Below are 20,664 nucleotides of genomic sequence, written 5' to 3'. Positions count from 1 at the left end.
CCCTGGGAGTTCTTTGGAAGGACTGATGCTAAAGCTGAAACTCCAGTACTTTGGCCACCTCATGCGAAGAGTTGACTCATTGGAAAAGACTCTGATGCTGGGAGGGGTTGGGGGCAAGAGGAGAAGGGGACGACAGAGGATGAGATGGCTGGATGGCACCACCGACTGGATGGATGTGGGTGTGGGTGAACTCCGGGAGTTGGTGCTGGACAGGGAGGCCTGGCGTGCTGCGATTCATGGGGTCGCAAAGAGTTGGACACGGCTGAGCGACTGATCTGATCTGATCTGATAGTTATATTACAGAAAATAGAGACAATAAGAAAAACCACTCACAATCTCCCAAATTTCATTTTTTGGGTGTTTATCAAGTCTTTTTTCAAAATGCAGTTTTTTCCTACCTAGAATTACATCACATGTAACAGAATGCCATTTTTCGGAAAACTATCTCTCCCCCCAGCCCCCGCAACTAGCAATGAGTAAATTTTCCTTTCTGTTTCTAATGTCTGTGACTACCATGATATTCTCTTGTATAGATACAACATGATTTACTTATTAAACATCCAACATTAGCACATTTTCCTTGTTGTAATAAATACGGTGATCCTGTGAAGAATACCTTCACACATATAGTTTTTTTGGCATTTAGTGTTATTTCCTTAGAATAGATTCCCAGAAGTAAGATTACTGGGTCAAAAGATGCAGACGTTTTTTATGGCTTTTAATACATACTGTAAAATTGCTTTTCAAAAGGGTTACATTAATTTTCAACGCCACCGGCACTTCTAAGAATATGCTTCACCACACAAATCGTCAACACAGGTGCTATTAAGAATGCTAATCGATAAAATGTTATGCCCTCGTTGTTAAAATGTTGTATTTTTTGACCCTCATAAAATGAAAGTTTGTTGAAGAATTAGTCTCTAAAGCAAAACTTTTTTGGGGGGAACATTTTTATTTCCGGGAAACAAGAAATTTTCACTTGAGAAAACAAGAAAAAGAACACATGTTGTTACAACTGGAGCAAAATTCACTCTGACAGTCAACTTGGTGCCAAAATACTCAAACGAGGACCCTGCGCAGCTCCTGCTAGTTGTCACCTACGGGTAGAAAAGGACAAAATAAAATGTAGAGGATCGAAAGGTTCTCACTGCAAACTGTACAAGATCCACACAGAGGGGTTGGAGCTCTGCTTTTCATTCAACTTTTCTTCTTTTTTTTTTTTTTCAAACTTGGAGCTTTCAGCCCTCTCCTTTGTTTCCGGTACTACCTGCCCACGTGCACAATTCCTGAATTTTTCTGCGACGGGGCATTTTCATCTTTGCCATTTCCTCTGGCTTTAGGCTTCTCTGTGCAGTGTGTGTTGGTTTTCTAGGTGTGGATGGATTTGCAGAGAAGCTGCAGCGGTGTGTCTGTCCCTCCCTTCTCCCTCCCAGGATGGCCCGTAACCCGCTTCTGGGTTCTCTCTCCGCGACTGAAACCTCGCTGGTCTCCTCGTCTTGCACCGGGCGTGAGTGCGGTGGACGCTGGAATATTCGCTCGGGAAAGCCACGAATGTGAGCCCAGGATGGAAGCAAACTTGGCTCGCCTCGCCCTCCGAGCAGGCTCGCCGAGGATCAACGTTTCTCTAAGATTTTGCTCGGCAGCCTCATCCTGGGACAGGCATCTATGAGTCATCGGCTCTGCGGGTCACATGGCCAACGTGACCAAAATAAAGTTTCAGTATTTTAAGCCGCTAGAAAAGGGGACAACGGAGCACACCGGGGGCGGGCGACAGCGGTCACAGGCTGGCCGGGCACCCGCGCGAGGGGCCGCGGCGGCGCGGGCCGAGGGGGCGGGGAGGGGAAGGGGCGGGGCCTGGCTGAGACGCGCCCCACCCCCCACGGCCCGCAGCGACGCCCGGACTCCCGGGCCGGCGGACCGGCCGGCTCCCGAGCGCTGCGACCGGCGGAAGCCAGCCCCGAGCCCCCACGGCTCCCGCTGCTCCCCGGAAGCGGGAGGCTGAGGGATCCCGGAGATCCCGCTGCATTCTCCACTGCCACCGGGACCCCACGCGCCGGCAGCGGCTTCCCCGGGAACGTCCTTCAGCCCCGGGAGCACGCGGGAAAAGCCCCAGCGCGCCAATGAACGAGCACCTTCCTCATGACGGTCACGCTCGGGGGCGGGGCTTCCCTTCGCCGCTCCCGAGTTCCGGGAACCCCCTTTGATTGGTCTGGACGGTCTGGGAAACACTGTAGGAAGGCCCAATCAAAATGCCACGTCTCGGCCTCGAGGAAATATTCCGTGTCGGCCCCTTTCTGATTGGGCAGTTGTTTCGGGCTCTGGCCACTGGAAAGCTTTGTTTAGGTCTGGAAGGCGGGCTTTCCTGGGAGTGGGTGGGGAGGGGGCGTTGAGTCTTGACCAATCCTTTCATTCCGTTGGGTGGTGACCAGCCAATGGGCCGGATGGATAGGACGCTCCTCCCGGAGAGTAGTGAGACCCCTGGTGCGGGGCGATTGGTGGTGGGAGCGATGAATGGCAGCCGCGCGGCCCAACGGGTGCAGTGCGTGGGCCGCGGGGCGGGGCCAGGGCGGGTGCGCGGCGGCGGCGGGGTGGCTGGGCCGGCGGCGGCGGCGGTACGAGGCGCGCGCTCGGGGTCCCGGTCGCGAGGAGGAGGAGGATGTGGCGCGCGGAGGGGAAATGGCTGCCGAAAACAAGCCGGAAGGTAAGAGCTGGAGCGTGAGGGGCTGGGGGCGGCGCGGCGGGCAGCGGGACCCGGCCCCGCCGGACATCCCGGGCATCGGCGGCGCCGGGCGGGAGCGCGGGGGCGCGGCGGCGGCGGCGGCGGCGGGCGGGCGCCCCGGGCCGGGGAGGGGGCGGCGGGTGGGGGGGTGGAGCGCGGCCGGGTCCTGAGGTGACTCGCGGGGCGGCGGAGCGCGGCGCCGCACACCCCCACCCGGGGGCGGGCTGGGGCCGGAGGGGCGGGGGGCCGGCGGGCGGGGGCCGGGCCCAGCGAAGAGGAGGAGCCGCGGAGGGAGGGCCGGCGCCTCCCCCACCCGGACCGGGCATCCCCGCCGCTCCCGGGCCCGGCGCGGCCCCCGCCCCCCGCGCCGGTGGGGGCCGCGGGGCGGAAAGTTTATCCTCCTCAGGCCCCCTTCGGCCTCGCGCCCCGCTGCCCCGGGCCGGTTCCCGTCGGGGCACGGCCGGCGCTCAGCCTCGCCGCCTCTGGCTCTCGGCGGCGGGGCCGGGCGGACTCTGTCCAGCCTCACCCTGGAGCCCCGTGGGCGCCTCCCAGAGCCGGCGGGGTCCCCGCGCTTCTCCCCACCAGGGGGACCCTCTCCTGCTGAGCGTCCCCGGACAGAAGGGCCTCGTGTGACCCCTCCCCCTTTCCTTCCGGGGAGGGGGCCTGCGCAGCCCCTAGCAGTCGCTCCCATCCCACTCTTGCCCTTGCGCCCCTCGCAGCCAGGAGGGTGGGGTCTCCGATGCTATGGCGAGTGAGGCTCTCCATACTCCCTTGCCCTTTACCTTCTGTGACCCTGATCCTTCTCTGGCAGAGGGGTCCGCCTCATCCTCTCATCTTCTGTGGAATCTTTGGGGCCTCTGCACACCATCTGTTGACCCTTTTGCCAGGACAAGGGGACTCGGGCTCCCCTTGTTCTTCTCCCTCTCCCAGTGGGTCATAGGGGCCTGGGCAGCTCTGAAGTCATTTCTAAATAGGAAAGCAGACACTTCTTACAGAGGAGGCATCCTCTCCGCACACTTTCCTGGGTTGGGGTGAGCTCATTTCCTGAATACCCTTTGAGTTGCCCTCTCTCTCTCTTTTGGGAGGAACTGGACATTCCAGGGCTCCTTTCCCCCTTTCTCTGTCTCCCCTGTCGTGTCCCTCTGCTTGGAGTTCCTCCTCTGGGTGAGGGTTGTTGCCCCATCAGATGTAGGGCAGGGCTTCCAGTACCTGTGCCTGGTACTGGAGTGAGAAGGGGTCCCAGCAGCAAGCCTGTGTCTGAGGGAAACGGGTCTGCTCTTGCTTCCAGTTTACTCTTGCTCTTAGGTGGGGGAAGCATTCATCTATTGACACTGCCCCACCCCCCACCTCCCCCAGGAAGAGGTTCCTGTGCCCTTGGCTTTGGGTGTTCATGATTACTGTCTTCTGTGCACTGAGAACCAGACTTCGTACATCTTTCATTCAAGAGACTTTGAACCTTCCCTGGAAATAAACTTCCCATTTCTTTTTTAAGAGAACTCATATCCTCCTTATGGCTTCTGTTTCCCAGTCAGCCATATTTAGTGAGCCTGTTACCTTGACTTTTTCTAATTTTCTTAAATTGTATTCATGTTGGCTGGGTAAGAAGAAGCCATATGCCTTTCCATCCAGAAAAGGGAGTGGAGACACCCATGTCGCCCACATGCCATTCAGGAAGAGGTTGCTAGTGTGCTCCTTGTTGTACTAGAACCTTCCTTGGGTCCTGGTGTTGTCTCTTGTGGGATCCAAACATTTCTTTCGAGCTTACAGGTTTCAGGGAAGGGGAAATGGAGAGGCTTTCTATTTTTTTGTGGCTTTGGTTCTCTTTTGGCAAAAGAAAAAGGATACTATGCATTTGTTTATATTTACACACATACAGGCAAATATTTATCGGTGGAATTACATCCATTACGTTTATACAGGAAGTTGAAAGGGTTAGATGACTCTCTCTACATCTTGGGTGTATATGGAGACTTTAATGTGTAAGGACATAGATATGCATCACGGTTGTTGGGAACTCTTCAGCTTAGAGGAATCTGAAGACTCATTGATAAATGGCCACTTCTTGCCGCTCTTTCCTCTGTCATTTGTACTGGACAGAATAAGCAGAATGACATCCTGAATGTTCACCAGGTCCCTGAACAGGCAAAGTGTAGAGGGCTCGCCCCTGCCCGCCGTGACTTAGGCGTTCTGAATTTAAGTGATCATCCCTGCTTGATCCTTCACAGGGTGAAAAGTTCTCATCTCTACTTCTTTACTGCGGTGTAGGAGAGAGAGATTTCCTGTATTTTGGGGCAAAGGATAGGAGCGGGGGAGAAGAATATGTGTTTCTGTGACAGAACTAGGAATGAATAGCCGTAAATATGTCACTGTTTTATTTTGGCCATTTAAATAATTGAGAGAGGTTGTGCATGCTAGGAAAAGGTACCTTTGGGAGGGCCTGTGACACTTTGTGAGAGGGTGGGAGGGATGATCCTCCAGGTTTTCTGTGAGCCGCACAGTTGGTGTATTTGGCTGGTTCCCCTTGGCTCAGGGTCTCTCCCTTCTGTAGCTCCAGTGGTTGCTTCTGCCTCGTTCATCAGCTGAGTCTTACTTTGGGACAGGCTGAGTATGGAGCCTCATCACCGCCATCCCCCTGCCCCAGCTCTGTCAGGGTTCTGCACTGGGGGTCCTTGAAGAGCTCTTCTAGTGAGGAGCCCTTCCACCTGGGTTACTGAGTCTGGAGGCAGTTACCTGGAGGATGGCTCAGCATCAGTCGTTGACTTCACAGCGTTGCCCCTCAGTCTGTATTGAGCTCTCCAGTGGGCATCATACTCAACGTCTGAAAGTTGTGCTTTTGACCTCAATTTCCTTTTTTTTTTTTTTTTAATTTGGTTTTTAAAAGTTTTTGTACTATTTCTATTCAGCCTGCCTCTATATTCAGTTGATGGAATTGTGTATTTTTAGGATATAGTATTAAGGACCGTGGGAAAACAGGAGTTGACTACCTGCTGTCTGTGTTGGCGTGTTCCCAGCAGATTCCTCTCCCTTCCAGTGCTGGATCTTCTCCTGCCCTGCCCAGTAACGCTGCCTGCCTTTTGGAATTTTCCCTGCCCTCTGGGGTGCTCCATCTGTGGGCAGTAGGAGGAAATTGCTAAAGTTAGAGGAACACGCTCGAGGTTAGTGTGCGAAGTTAGGTTCCTTTCTGTAAGTTTAACGCGCTGGTGCTTTCTGTGAGACCTGTCCTCACAGATTATTAGAGCTCAGCTTCTCTGTCTTCCCCTTCCAGTGCACCGTCAGGCTAGACGGGTTCTGTCCTCTTATGGACTTTTCTTATGTCTTTCTGTTAGAGCATCCCTCGCCCCTCCCCTGCACCCCTTACCCCTCTGCCCAGCTGTCTGGACAAAGGTGGGTGACCCATGGGACATGTCTTCCCTTGCCTTTTGGACAATCTGACTTATCCTGCTTCTGGGAAATGTTGAGTTTCTCCATCCATGTTCAGTGGCTTCAGAAGGTTGATGTGTGCGCAGCAACCTCTACTCAAGGTCAGAGTGGGTCAGGTTTTTCTTTTCAAACGGGTAGGGTTGCTCTTGCCTCCTCTCTGAGACATCTTTATACATCCTGCTCATCCACGTTTTCTGTTTCTTTAGTTTTTAGGCTTTCCTCTTAAAATAACCTGTTTGTTAGAGGCATGTGGCGTTATTTAGCTCTGTTTATGCTGGGTGTGGCCCCCGTACCTGGGGGATTGTATTTCTTCCGGCCTGCTTCTCAGTGCACGTCTTCTGGCTGGATGTTGCCTCCATTCCTCCTTCCTCTGGGCCAGTCTCCGTGTCCTTTCTCCTGAGTTTTGGGGAAGCACATCTTTGTGTGCAGATGTACGTCTTTCCAATTTCCTCATGGAAAAAACAACAGAAGGTGACTCTCACGCGTCCTCTTCCTTTCACTTCCTGATTGTGCCTCTTGCCTCCTTTGTGGGACCTTTGCATTTGGCCTTTTGGACAGAAGTTGTCTTTACATCCATGTTCCCATCGAGTGTGTTCATCCTAGAGACCTTCACTGAGCTGGTATTTCATGCAGGAGTGTGTGTCTGTGTGTGTGTCTGTCTCTGTGTGTGTGTGTGTCTGTGTTGGGGGGGTGAGGGTTTATGTGATTCTATTTGAGACCATAGGGGTTTCCTTTACGTTTTAGTGAGCGTGACATTTCAGTTTGTCTTACACTTGTCTTTTTATATATTCGTGCAGGGAATTCTCTTGTGAACTTTAATTTTTTGGATTGTAATCTTACAAAGACATACTCTAGCAGTGTACTATCCCATTGAGCTCTTCCCCACCCCTGCAGGAGTGGGGGTGGTGGAGAGGGTGGAGGGCAGACTGGGAGAAGCACTTAACAGCTTTCCTTCAGACAGTGTGTGGGGTGTATGTGTGTGGGTGTGGGTGTGTGTGTAGAAAAAAGTAGTCAATCTTCGTTCTGTCTCGGTGTAACTTCCAGGTCATTTAGATATATGTTGATGCTTGTGTAGCATTTGAAGAGCAGCATAGTAAGTATTGTAGAGAATATGAGATCATAGATGTCCTTTATAGAAAACAGTGATAGAATGAGAGAGAGAATATTCTCTTAAGGTTAACATTTCATATCATCAGATAGTAAGGAGTGTATGAACTGTCACATTTTCACTACCAGAAAGTGTTGTATCTAAATTTTGTGCCTAATTCTAGTGACTGTTCTTAGGCCAGGTATCTGGTATACTTATTACAGTTTTTATTTATTACGTGATTTAATTCTTTACGCTTTTTAAAGGTACTGTTATTTGTACCTTTTCTTTATTTTGGTCAATAGCTTCAGTGTTTTGGGGTATAGGTTTGGTGTATATAGTGGTGACAGTAATAATAAAGAATTAACCTGAAATGTACTTCTTCTTTCCCTCCTATGTTAAATCAGATTTCCCCTCTCCAGTGTCTGTAGAAACCAATTCTGCTAGTATTTCATTCTTAGGAAGAGCTTTTGTGTAAGACTCTTGTAGTATGGGGTCCTTTATCCATGTGAAGATGTGACTGAATATTTTTTGTGGTGGCAGGTGATGTGTGTTTCTTTTGAATTTCCATTATCACAGACCATTTTCTAAAATGTTCTGTATCTTCTAGAATCACTTACCATGACCTTTTTTTTTTCTTTTGATGTTCTGGATGACTTAAATCCTACCTCCCTTTTTTCCCATAAGGTTTCTTTATTGCCCTTCTCATCATTATTTTTAAAAAAATATTTGTAGATCTGCTGTATTTATAGCCTTTCTGTCATTAAAGAGGGATGCCCACAATTCTTTTTGTCCTGTAGTGAGAGGCAGTGCTACTTCTTGGTAGGGAGATTGGGATTTAAGCCACAACCTAAGGGGTGATGGTTGCATCTGTGACTGGACAGCATCCTTGGTGAAACACTGTGTCCTTCCAGCGCCTGGGCCTCCCCATGTGGGATTTTGGAAATTTTTCTTTTTGCTACATTTAGCCAACTTCCTTCAGTTTCTTTGGGTTGATAATGATACATTTCTTTGGGTAGAGCCAGCAAGTCTAGACTTCATCTGGGGCCTTCATCCAGGAGGTGGTGTGGGGTCTTGAAATGTCACTCTGCCTTTTACAGTACTGTTTCTGTGGTCTTTGGTGTCCTGAGGGTGAGGGTAAGGAGTGTCCTGGCTCCACTTCTCTGTCCATAGAACATGAGTTAGAGTGCATGGTCACTCACGCCCTGTTCTGCATTACAGCATGTGATGGCTCTGTCTTGTCTTGTTGTTTATTTTCAGAAAATCTAATCAAGTTCAGGATTTAGTTGATCAGATATCATCAGATCTCTATTTTGTGCTATCCATGGATGTCGTGGCCATCAGTCCTGTGATTAACATGTATTGCTGTTCTGTCATTAGAAAGGGAAACTTGTAGACATGTGGATGGTCTTCCATCCCATAATATTTGTCATGTGTTTGTAAGGAAAGTGTTTCTCTGTATATATTGACAGTAGACAGCAATCCTCGATTTTTTTATGTGATGGGACAAAGTAAAGGGTGTTTTTTTCCTCTCCCCTATCAGTATGCTGGCTGTGTATTTCTAAGGTTCTGTTGCGTCTTTCTGCTTTGAATGGCATTGCTTGTAGAAGGTCATGGGCCTCCTTGTGTAAAGATTGGTAATGCTTCCTGAGCATTTTTTAGTTCATTACCTTGGACTAAAAAAGAAATATTATGTACCCCGCTGCAAAGAGAGGCCAAGTGTCAGCCACATTACTTCCCTTTTTTTTTTTTTAATTTTTATTAAAGAGGGTTCATTTAGTTTCAGCCAATTGACATCTTGTAAGATGTATTTTTGAAATGGTTCTCGTGTGTTTACCCCAGTGTTCTGCTCACTCTTGATGGAATTGCATGTTCTGTCATACATGAGTCCCTTGCTTATTTGGAAAAGTGCAGTCACATTTTATTTACTCCTAAGATTTAGCAAGGCCCTTCGACAGGTAACCAACACATGCCTTTCTGAGACTGTTAGCAGAGGGTGGCTGCGAGGAGAAAGATGTGCTGGGTTGGGGCTGATTCCCTGCTCAGTTCTCTGCCATGTGGTTTTGTAGTTACAAGTGCACATAGTGATGTGCCTTGAAATAAATGTTCAAGGCTGAGTTCGGAACAGTTTCAAACATGCTATCACCTGGACGCTAATTAAGTGGCATTAATCTCACCCCCAATCTCACTTCTTAATATCATCCAAATACCCCCTTTCCCTTTCTCTCCCACTGAAATCTAAAACCAGCAGTCATAACGAATCCCCGAAAAGGAAGCCACAAAGGCTAGCTCTGACCCCCTTCCCTCTGGCTCAGCTGCTGGCTTTGGGCACCTTGTCAGTTGCTTCTTTTTGCATAGACAGGCTCTGTTGGGGTGAGCAGGTGATGTGGAGCGTTCAGTCATTTAACAGACCAGGCCTGTCTCTCCAGTCTTTCCTTATCAGTTACCACAAGGTAAGATCATGTATTGAGTCACTTAAAAACACTTGCTAAGTGGATGATCCTTCCTCCTTTATTTCTGCCTAGCCGTTAGAATGAATACTGGAGTTAGTCTTCTCATGGGACTAGTGAATCGCTGGTCCCTGCTTTTGTGTCTAAGATCCGTGAGAAAAGGGGGCGCTGACTCCCCAAAACTGGAGTCTGACCCTTCAGGACTCGGACCTTCTCTCCGGAGCCTGCACGTTACTGCGGAGGTGATTTATACTTCCAGCTAAATCTAGTATCTCTACCAAGTGGTAAACCAGTTATTTAAGTTTACATTTAGCAGTATGTGTCTGTGTTACATTAGAATGGTATGCAGCTACAGCCAAAGACACTCCTGCAACTAGAAAACAAAAAATGAAAAGAAAGAAAGCCCTTTTCTCTAGTTTTGAAAGCCAGGTTCTGTTTTTTTTTTTTTTTCCTTCATCAGAGTTGATTTAGATGGTCAGAAAGCATTTCTGAGGGTACAGCAGTACAGTTAAGAATTAGTCTTTTTAAGACTTAAGATTTGGCTTTTAATGCTTATCTGAAAAGTTCTTGAGGATGTATGTGCCCCACTGGTTTTCTGGGGCACATGGATATCAAACCATTTGGAAGCAATAAAAAGAAATTGTTATAAAGTGGGAAATTATCAAAGAGAAAAAATGTGATAGTGAAGAAATTACCAATTACATTAAAAAAAATAATCTTAAAATGATGACTGTAAGTATAAATTCAGGTATCCTAAGGAAAAAATGGATTGTTGGTATGATTACCATGTTGAAATCTGCAAATATACTTATTGTATGAGAGAAACTCCCTGAAATTGGGATGCTTAGAAGATAAAGAAGTTGATTGGATTGGTGATTTTTAAATTGTTAAGTGTTTTTTCTCTTTTAAAAAGTAATTGAAATAAAATAACCCCTTAGTGAAGAGAATGTAAACTTTAATGGAAGTTCAGGAGAATTAAACATTTAAAAAGTGAAGATTGAAGATAAGGATTTTTTATTGTGAATCCACAAGGGGGTAGTGATGCTCTATCAAAGATATTTGTGGTAAAAATGTGAGATGATCTCTTTTAACACTTTGGATTTACAGATAAAACCAGTAGGCTTGCATTTTAACTTAAGATCTTCTTTTCAAAATGTTTATTGGCAAAATTGTTTACTGCTTAAATTTTAAAAAAAGTCCATTTTGGGTGAGTGGCTATTTTAAGCCATGTGAATGGTAAAGAAGAGAGAATGTCCTTCTCGTTCTGTACTCTGGAGAGGTTACTGAGGCTCTGAGGGTCACTTATTTTCTAAGAATGTAATAATCTTAAATTTCCTAGGAAACATTAGGACTCTAGGAATCACTTACTTAAGTGTCCTGAATAAAAGGATCTTAGTAAATTATGTTTAAGCTTTATAGAAGTTTGTATTGCTAGTTGTATTTTAAATTCTGTCAGGAGATGAAAAATGTAGACCGTCTGCACACTAGCTGTTTTTAATAGTTCTAAGTAAATCCAATTTTTATAATCTCTCTTTTTTATTAGTTTATATTCCATCATTAGATAAAAGCATTCCTCTCCCCCTGTCCCCTGACATAAAAATTCCAGTATCTTGCCTGAGATCACTGAGTCCCTCCCTGTTATATTCAGAATTGCTCAAAATTAGGCATGGTTTGGCAGTGCCAGGTAGTTTTTAGTGAAGAACTAATCTATACGGTGTGCTCTTTTTTGAATGTGGTGGTGCATGGTGGGAGGAAGATTTAAGATGGGAATGAGACTATGTTCTTATTTAGAGACATAGCTAACCATATATTTTTTTTTTTAAATAGTGCTTTTAACAATAATATGAAATATTTCCATGGTTTAGAAGTGATGATTGTTTGTAGCATGTACACCGTGTATTTTTCATGTTTGGTCGAGGGAAAAGCTTGTTCGTTTGGCTTTCTCTCTCTTTCTCCCTGTCCCTTCCCCCCCGCCTCCCCGCCTCCCCTCTTCTTTTCCTTTCCTTATCTTGGGCAAGGGCTTTTTCTCTCTTGTATGTGTTTCAGTCATCAGTCCTATCTGACTCTTTGTGACCCCATGGACTGTAGCCCACTAGGCTTCTCTGTCCATGGAATTTTCCAGGCAAGAATACTGGAGCTGGTTGTCATTTACTTCTTCAGGGGATCTTTCTGACCCAGGGACTGAACCCGCGTCTTTTGCATTGGCAGGCGAATTCTTTACCACTGAGCCACCTGGGAAGTCCTTTTCTATCTTGTACCCTTTAGTAAATAACTAGTGATTTAACACCCCCAAAGACGCACTGTTTCTTTGTGGACTACCCGAAGCTCCGCTGGAAGCTGAACTATGACGTCAGCGTTTTCATTCATGAATTCGGTTCTTCCAAATCTCTTGTTCTGTGCTCCTGAGCTGACTTCTGGCACATATACAAATCAGTTCACCATCAGTCAGCCGATAAGTCAGCGATAAAAGGTAAAACAAAAGATGCTGGAGTTGTTTTGATGGAGCCATGGTTGCTCATGCTGATTTGCATCAGTGTAGTTTGGACAAGGTTTCTGGCGAAACAGATTGAAACCTAAAAACAGTCAGTTTAATTATCTCATGATTCTGTGGATTGAGTTGTGTTGTGAACATATTGACACTACATTTTTGTTCTCCCATGAAGTTCAGGGTGCTGTGCTGTAGCTCCTGTGTTATGAAGTAGCATTCCTGTTGTAATTTGACTGAATTGGAGGACTGTGCTTTATTTCAGAGAGGCCTGCAGATTAAATTACGTTCTACACAGATTACTTTTGGAATGCACTTGGGTTTTTTTTTGTTGGGGGGGGTGGTGTTCCATTGCTCTGGAAATATTTTAAATAACTGTTTGATGCCTAGAGTTTCACTGTGTTGTGACCATAGTTATGTAACTGGCATGGCCGTCCTTGTGTTGGAGTTGGGTTTCCTTTTCCTCGATCCCGCACTTCTGTAGCTGTTGACGCCAGCTTCTCCTCCAGGGAGGTCGCTGCTTGTAATTTAGTGCTGCCTGAGAGCAGTTCTTGAAGAAATCTTGTTTGGAGTTGGCCTTTGCAGGGCCAGGCTGGGGGCTGAGCCTCTAGCGGCTGGCATCTTTCGGGCCTCCTGTAGTTGATGAATGGTGAGCTTGAAAAAAGTTCATTTTCTCTGGTTTCTTGGGGGTTTGTTGACTTTCCAGTTATTTAATTGCCAAGAAACATGTAGAAGTAAAGTGTGTTATATTTAGAAATCATTTTAGCTCAGTTACAATTTATGGTTAGAGATGATTCGAACTGCAACCATTTTGATTGATATCCAGTGTTACTCCTGAGATGACTTCTTAAACCTCCTGACAACTCAGAGATACTGTCTTCTCCCAGCCCTAAATGAAACTAGAGCTTTGTGTTCTTTTCGGATGACCCGAGTTTTCTGATGGGGAACAGAGATTTGTGGTCTGTTGTCTGGCGTTCTCCTTTAAGTAGATGCTCCGAGAAAAAAAACTTGAGAGCAAGTAGACATGAATAAGCATTTGAAGCTGACTCAAAGACGTTTATTATTTTCTCTAAGAACTAAATCGTTTTAAAATTATTTAAATACAATTTCCAGGAAGGAATCTGATTGTAAATACTATTGAAGAAAGGAATATTTAATGGTATAGAGTTTCCGTAAACACTGCCTCATTTTCAAAACCATGCTTTCCTGTGGACTGCTGTAGGATTTATGAAAAGTTATGGGTTTAGAGCTCAGATTTCAAAATGTTGGGCAGTCTAGCTGTGGTGTCAGCATTATCATTTTTGTCTTACCCTGAACCAAACAGTGCTAGATGAGTCCTCTGGCCACGGAGGCTTAGGTTTCCTGTGTGGCTTTGAGAACAAGTCCACAGTGGTTCCCAGCTCATCCCTTCTCTTTCTGTAGCCAGAAACACTGGGGAACGAGAGCAGGGACTCTGGCCGGAGGTGTGTGTTTTCTGCTGTCCTGTCTGCCTCTTCTTCAGGCCAGGTGTGAGGAGCCTGTCTCCCTGGCCTCTGCCGCCTGCTCCTCCTCACCCCCTCCTACTTCATTGCTCTCCATTTTGGCTCAGCATCTTCTCTTGGTTTTCTGAGGCTTCAGCTCTCACATAATGAGTTAGTCGGTCCTAATTTTAAGGGGAGTCACGTGTTGAGTAGAGGGTAGTCCTGGTGACTACCTCTAAGTTCCTTCCCATTCTGACTTGCAATGATAAGAAAATGAAGCTGGATGTGTGGGATTTCACTTCATGGCTTGCTGTGCTGGTACGCAGCTGTCTTTTCCTGTGTAACTCTATCTTTTCTTTTTGAGGTACTTGCTCCAGGTCAAGAATTAATGTGTTGGCTCAGGCCGTCAGTGTAGGAGGAATTTGAACCGTAGTCGCTCAGGCGCCTCCTTTCTGGTGTACCGAGAGGGCTTAACTCTTTAGGTCTAACATGCTGTGAGTTAAAAATTGTAAAAAGATTGTTCAAGTTGTTAAGGATGCACAGCACAAAAATGTTCATTCTGCTTAGTTATTCCCTGTGACACATTTCAGGTCTTTATTCTGATATGGATGAGAGTTTATAGTTTTGGAAAAATAGACTTAAATAATACATGAGTACAGATGCAAAAGTGTCTGCTAACCTCAGACATTTTCTGTGTAAGGTAGTATTATTTATATTCATTTAGCTTTATTTCCCAGAGTTGATTAATATAACTGCTACGAAGATGTATTGATTGCTAGACTCTTCCTACTAAGAAACTCGGGTAGACTGGGGAGTTGCGGCGGGGCCACTGTAATTGATCATCTTGCATCTTCACTTGGGCACATTCCCTGGGCTGCTCAAGGCCTGGCATCAGGGTTGGGACATTTCTTTCCTGTTTAAAGATACTGAGGGGCAAGTGAAAGTTCCCGGTGTTCTTGGCAATACACTGCCTTATCCTTTCTGTCTCTACCATGTTGAAATGTGCTGGCTGAACCATTTTCTTTGATGAAGCTTCTGATGGAGGTCTCTTCCTCATTTACTTTTATTGATATAGGCTGTTGTGCTTACAAAGAAAGCCATAACAAGTGGAAGGTAGGGAGTGGGTACTCAACATTTTTGAAGTACTTGTTTTTCATCCTAGGGGTCCTCCAGAAATTGATCATGGATTACTTGACCAAATTCAAGGCCCAGAGATTTATTCCAGGCACTCTGGGAGGTGAGGCCCATCAGTCTTTCTCTACTGAATCTGATTATTCTCCAAATGACCCATTGCTGCCTGGCTGTCTTCTGATGCAAATCTGGTGATAGTGGCAACCTTTCTAACCGAGCTGAGTCTCCTTGACAGCTGTTATCTGTCCTCTCCAGGTATTTTTAGTCTCCGGCCTCTGTGGCCACGTCTAGAGGATCCGAGCATGAATTTAGCAGCTCTGGGGCTGCTCCAAGTGGTTGCGGGTGTTCTCTGCTCCCTCCTCTCCAGCCTCCCGCAGCGCCACCTCTCTGGAGGCTCAGTGCCCTTGTCGCTCGATGACCGAGCAGAGACAGGAATCATTTGTTTAATAAGAATGAAAAAGTCAGGATTTTTCAGGATGCTTTTCAAGATAAACAGGGGGGAGCAGGGATGGTGCACAGCAGTAGCGTGAGTGGACTTCACGCCACTGAATTGTACATTCAAAAAGGGCTAAAGTGGTTAGTTTTACATTATGTATGTTTTTTCATGATTAAAACCACCCTCCAAATGGATATAAAACCCAGTGAGAAAAGTATCTATACGGAGCTGAGAGTAACTATGTGGCAGTATTTTCATTATTCTAAGTTGGCAGGTGATGCCTTAAATGGAGGTTCAGAATCCACCTCATGCCACATGTGCGTGTAGACACACACACACACACCCCCACAGTGAACGCACAGTGGTCATCAGCTCTGTGGTTCATTTGTTCAGAAGAGGGTGGGTGCTGGACGCTGGTGTCACAGGGGAAGCAGTTGGAGCAGTTTCCTGCAGGGAACGTGGGCGCTCGTGCTAGGTGCAGTGAAGGCTGCTTTTGTGTAAGGATAGTGGAGCCACCTCAGCCTCGCGGGAAGGAGACCAAAGGGAGCCGCAAGTCTGCAGTGGACTCGAGCCTGGGGCTGAGCCTGGCCCTGCCGGCTCCCCTCTGTGCTGGTCCCTCTGCCTGTCCTCGCTGACACGATGCCTCGCTCATACCTTCCATGCCGTGTGGCTTCCCGGGGCTCTCTGTCCTCTGACTCCAGTCTCTGTGGCGTGTGTTTAAAGGGCTCAGGACGGAGGGTCGGACTGACTTCTCTCAGTTGGTGGTTTTGTTTCCAGAGGCCGGGGGTTCACCCTGGTCTGGTCCACGCTGAAGGAGGGTGGGCTCGGATCTGCTGGTCGTCTGATCACTTTGAGGGGCTCACGGCCAAGGACTGTGGGAGGAGGGGACCATAGCTTGGGGTCCTGATGCCTTAACCTCTCTCTGTCAAACCATGTAAAAGGAAGAATACTGACCCCAAAATGGATTTCCTGCATTCACTTGCTATAGTGAGTAAACTTTAAAAAAAAATTCCTTTCTAAAAATCATTTATTTATCTGGCTGGGTCTGATCTTAGTTGCAGCATGCAGGATCTTCCTTGTGTCCTGTGGAATCTTTTATTTTTGCTGTGATGCACAGCTTAGTTACCTTGTGGCTTGTGGGATCCTAATTCCTCAACCAGGGATTGAACCTGTGTCCCCTGCATTGCAAGGTGGATTCTTTTTCTTTTTTTAATTGGGGTGGAAAATTGCTTCACAATTTTGTGTTGGTTTCTGCTGTACAACAACACGAATCAGTCATAATTATATACATATGTGTGTATATGTTGTTTCCCTCCTGAGCCTCCCTTCCGCTCTCCATCCCACTCCTCTAGGTCATCACAGAGCACCAGGCTGGGCTCCCTGCAGCTTCCCACTAACTATTTTACATATGATAGTGTATATATGCAAGGCGGATTCTTAACCGCCAGATACCAGGGAGTAAACTTTTTACTGAGAAAATGTTCACTGTGGCTCCAGTCACGAGGCCCAGCACCCTCAGCCTGCCTGGGCGTGTGTATGGGTAAATCAGGGGTGACAATGCAGGCAATGCACGCGGAAGCCTCGTGGTCCGGCAGCCTCTGCCCTGTGGTTCTCAGGGAGAACCAGCAGTTGGCGGGGGGTGTGTGCCTGTGTCTTTTGAGGTGTCCCCCGGTTCACATACTTGGGTGGGCTTCCTTGCCTTTCCCCTCGTCGTGGGCCACAAAACCTGGGAGGCTGGAGGTGTTGCCTCTGAAGAGGGCGGAGGTCTTTAGGAGGAAACAGGGAGCAGCGATGTCTTAAGGACGTATGGCCACTGAATGCACACTTGTTTGCTTTTCCTTCTCATCCTTCCTGCATCTACTCTCAGGTTTTTCTTGATTTCTCATGGGAGAAGAGGAAGGAAAAGGAGAGCAAACAGGTGGAAGGCTGAGAGAGCAGGTTTGGAGGTCTGTGTAAGAGGCTAGTAGCCAGCGCACCATTGAGGTCTGTGAGCTGCTCAGTGACTGATGCTTCATAGTGATGACCTTGAGTGTATTCACAAAAGCAACACCACATATGCTCTGCTTAACAAACGAGGCAAGTATATAATGTTTAAAAGAAACATTGTCATCAGGTGGTTTTAGTAGTCAAAGGGATTTGACACTTTTTTCACTATAACAGTTTTGGGTGGGAGGTGGGAAGAAGGTTCAAGAGGAAGGTGACATCAACCTATGGCTGATTCATGTTGATGTATGGCAGAAACCATCACAATATTATAAAGTAATTATCCTCCAATTAAAAATAAATAACTTTTAAAAATGTAAAATGATAGCTTTACTGAGGTATAATTCTTTTACCATAAAATTCACCCTTTTAAAACATACCATTAAGTGGTTTTTGGTGTGTTTAAACACAGCTGTGTAACTGTCATCACTGTCTGATTCCAGAACATCTTCATCACTCCTGAAAGAAACCTCTGCCCGTTAGCAGCCACTCTGCTTTCCTCCCTCCCCTCTGCTCCAGGCAATTAATAGTCCACTCTCTCTTCCTGGACTTGGCTGTTCTGGACATTTCATACAAATGGAATCCTACACCATGTGGCCTTTGGTGGCTGTCTTCTTTCCCTTAGCATAATGTTTTCATCCACATTATCAGTTCAGTCGCTCAGTCGTGTCTGACTCTTTACGACCCCATGAAGCGCAGCACGCCAGGCCTCCCTGTCCATCACCAACTCCTGGAGTTCACTCAGACTCATGTCCATCGAGTTGGTGATGCCATCCAGCCATCTCATCCTCTGTCGTCCCCTTCTCCTCCTGCCCCCAGTCCCTCCCAGCATCAGGGTCTTTTCTAGTGAGTCAACTCTTCGCATGAGGTGGCATTGGAGTTTCAGCTTTAGCATCAGTCCTTCCAATGAACATCCAGGACTGATCTTTAGGATGGACTGGTTGGATCTCCTTGCAGTCCAAGGGACTCTCAAGAGTCTTCTCCAACACCACAGTTCAAAAGCATCAATTCTTCGGTGCTCAGCTTTCTTCACAGTCCAACTCTCACATCCGTACATGACCACTGGAAAAACCATAGCCTCGACTAGACAGACCTTTGTTGGCAAAGTAATGTCTCTGCTTTTGAATATGCTATCTAGGTTGGTCATAACTTTCCTTCCAAGGAGTAAGCATCTTTTAATTTCATGGCTGCAATCACCATCTGCAGTGATTTTGGAGCCCAGAAAAATAAAGTCTGACACTGTTTCCACTGTTTCTCCCTCTATATCCCATGAAGTGATGGGACCAGATACCATGATCTTAGTTTTCTGAATATTGAGCTTTAAGCCAACTTTTTCACTCTCCTCTTTCACTTTCATCAAGAGGCTTTTTAGTTCCTCTTCACTTTCTGCCATAAGGGTGGTGTCATCTGCATATCTGAGGTTATTGATACTTCTCCTGGCAATCTTGATTCCAGCTTGTGCTTCTTCCAGCCCAGCATTATAGTTTATATCAAAACTTCATTCCTTTTATGGTGGCATAGTACTCTATTGATTAGACACACTGCATTTTATTTATCTGTTAACCAGTTGATGGACATTTATTTCCCCTTTTTAGCTCCTATGAATAATGCTGCTGTGAACATTTGTGTACATGCTTTTGTGTGGACAGTGTTTTCGGTTCTCTTGTACAGCTAGGAGTAGAATCGCTAGGTCATATGGTAACTCTGTGTTTAACTTTTGGAGGACCTGCCAAACTGTTTTCCAAAATGGCTGCATCATATTACATTCCTGCCAACAATGTTTGAAAGTTCCAGTTTCTCCACATCCTTGTTGGCACTTGCTGTTGTCTGTCTTTTTGATTGTAGTCATTCTTATGGACACAGCTGAGCGGCTGAACAGGAGCAGCATCTTGGGGATGTGAAGTGGTGTCCTACTGTAGTTTTCGTTTGCATTTCCTGAAGGCCACTGATGGGGAGCATCTTTTCTTGTGCTCATTGGCCATTTGCATGTCTGCTTTGAAGGATGTCTGTTCAAGGCCGCGGCCCATTTTTGAATGGAGTTAGTTTTTTGCTTTTGAGTTGTAGGCATTTTTTGATATATTCTGGATAACAGTGCCTTATCAGATGTAGGATTTGCAAATATTTTGTCTCATTCTGTGGATTCATTTTCTTGTGGGTTTCCTTTGAAGCACAAAAGTTCTCAATTTTGAGTTCCATTTACCTGCTTTTTGTTGCTTTTGCTTTCATAATTAAACTATTGCTTAGTCCAAGGTTATGAAAATTAACACCTGTGTTTTCTTGTCAGAGTTGAATAATTTTAGCTTTCACATTTAGGTCTCTGGTTCACTTTCAGTTAATTTTTGTATGTTGTGAGATAGATAGGCTTCCAGCTTCATCGTTTTGTGTGAGGATATCCAGTTGTCCTGGAACATTTTTTGAAAAGACCATTCTTTTCCCAATGAAGTATTTAGCACCCTTGTAAGAAACCAGCTGCCCATAAGGGTGTGGGCTTCATTTTGGAGTTTCATTTCTAATCCAGTGACCTATGTCTGTCCTTACGCCAGTACCACGCTGTCTTGATTACTGTAGCTTTGTAGTTAAGTTTTGATATCAGAAAATGTCTGTCCCTGAACTGTTCTTTTTAAAGATTGTTTTGACTATTCTGGGTGCCTTGAATTGTCATGTGAATATTAGGATCAGTTTGTCAATTTCTACGAAAAAGGCAGTTTTTATATTGATACGGCTTATATATTGAATGTAGGGATCAATTTGGGCAGTTTAAATCCATTTTTTGGATCCACCGTTTGGGAACTAGTATTGGCTAACTCGGGATTCCTAGATGGCACACTGGTAAAGAATCCACCTGCCGGTGCAGGAGATGCAAGTTCGATCCCTGGGTTCGGAAGGTCCCTTGGAGTAGGAAGTGGCATCCCACTCCAGTATTCTTGCCTGGAAGATCTGATGAACAGAGGAGCCTGGCAGGCTGCAGTCCATGGAGTCACAAAGAGTCAAACACGGCTGAGCTACTGAGCACACACATTCGCACTGGCTAACTCAAGCAGCCAAGCATCTAGCCCTAAAAAAATGTTTTGATTCATTACTACAGTAGGCTTTGTTGTTGAAAAGCTCTAATTCCCTGTTAGGCTAGAATTGGACTGTTCGGATTCCAAGAGAGCAAATAGTTATTCATGTAGCCTGTGTGTGTAGGCTTCTTGTGCTGTGTGTTTTTACGATGTGAAAGTTTGCTGATGCCTTGCATGTTTAGAAAAGATGTGGTAGTCTGGTTAGCATTCATTCTGATTAATAGAGAATTAGCAGGTTCCATGTATGAACATTTAATTTCAAAGTGTTGGAATATGTTACAATAATATTGTGACCTTAAAATTTATATTATTATTATTGGAGGTGTCAGAAAATATTTTCGAATCTTGTAGTCCTGTGGGGGCTGTGTGACTCTCAGTTACTGTTACAGTCTTAAGGCAGTTTATTTACTCAACAAGTAATAATAAAGTGC

At 46.1% G+C, this 20,664-nt stretch overlaps 1 protein-coding gene and 1 long non-coding RNA gene across 5 annotated transcripts in view; one reads left to right on the top strand and one right to left on the bottom strand.

Annotated features, from left to right (window-relative positions):
• Positions 1-988: 988 nt before the first annotated feature.
• On the bottom strand, positions 989-2,244 carry LOC109570779 (uncharacterized). The gene is made up of 2 exons (XR_002182549.2): positions 1,268-2,244; positions 989-1,097 (listed from the first exon to the last, which is right to left on the bottom strand). It is a non-coding gene; the product is annotated as an uncharacterized lncRNA (long non-coding RNA).
• A 225-nt stretch (positions 2,245-2,469) lies between these two features.
• The window catches only part of CAMTA1 (calmodulin binding transcription activator 1), a 992,433-nt gene continuing 974,238 nt past the window's right edge, over positions 2,470-20,664 (top strand). For 2 of the 4 annotated variants that reach the window (XR_011560832.1, XM_070768276.1), the window contains exon 1: positions 2,548-2,701. Coding sequence is in view for 3 of the 4 variants with exons in the window: in XM_070768276.1 (XP_070624377.1) it covers positions 2,657-2,701 (45 nt within the window). In the remaining variant the exon portion in view is untranslated. Of the gene's footprint in view, positions 2,702-20,664 lie in introns of all 4 variants that reach the window. The other 2 variants (XM_070768274.1, XM_070768275.1) reach the window with 2 other exon arrangements.

This window comes from Bos indicus, chromosome 16 (genome assembly GCF_029378745.1).
Source record: "Bos indicus isolate NIAB-ARS_2022 breed Sahiwal x Tharparkar chromosome 16, NIAB-ARS_B.indTharparkar_mat_pri_1.0, whole genome shotgun sequence".
NCBI lineage: Eukaryota > Metazoa > Chordata > Mammalia > Artiodactyla > Bovidae > Bos > Bos indicus.
Note: the sequence above shows the minus strand (reverse complement) of the source record. Positions and strands in the feature narration are given on the sequence as shown.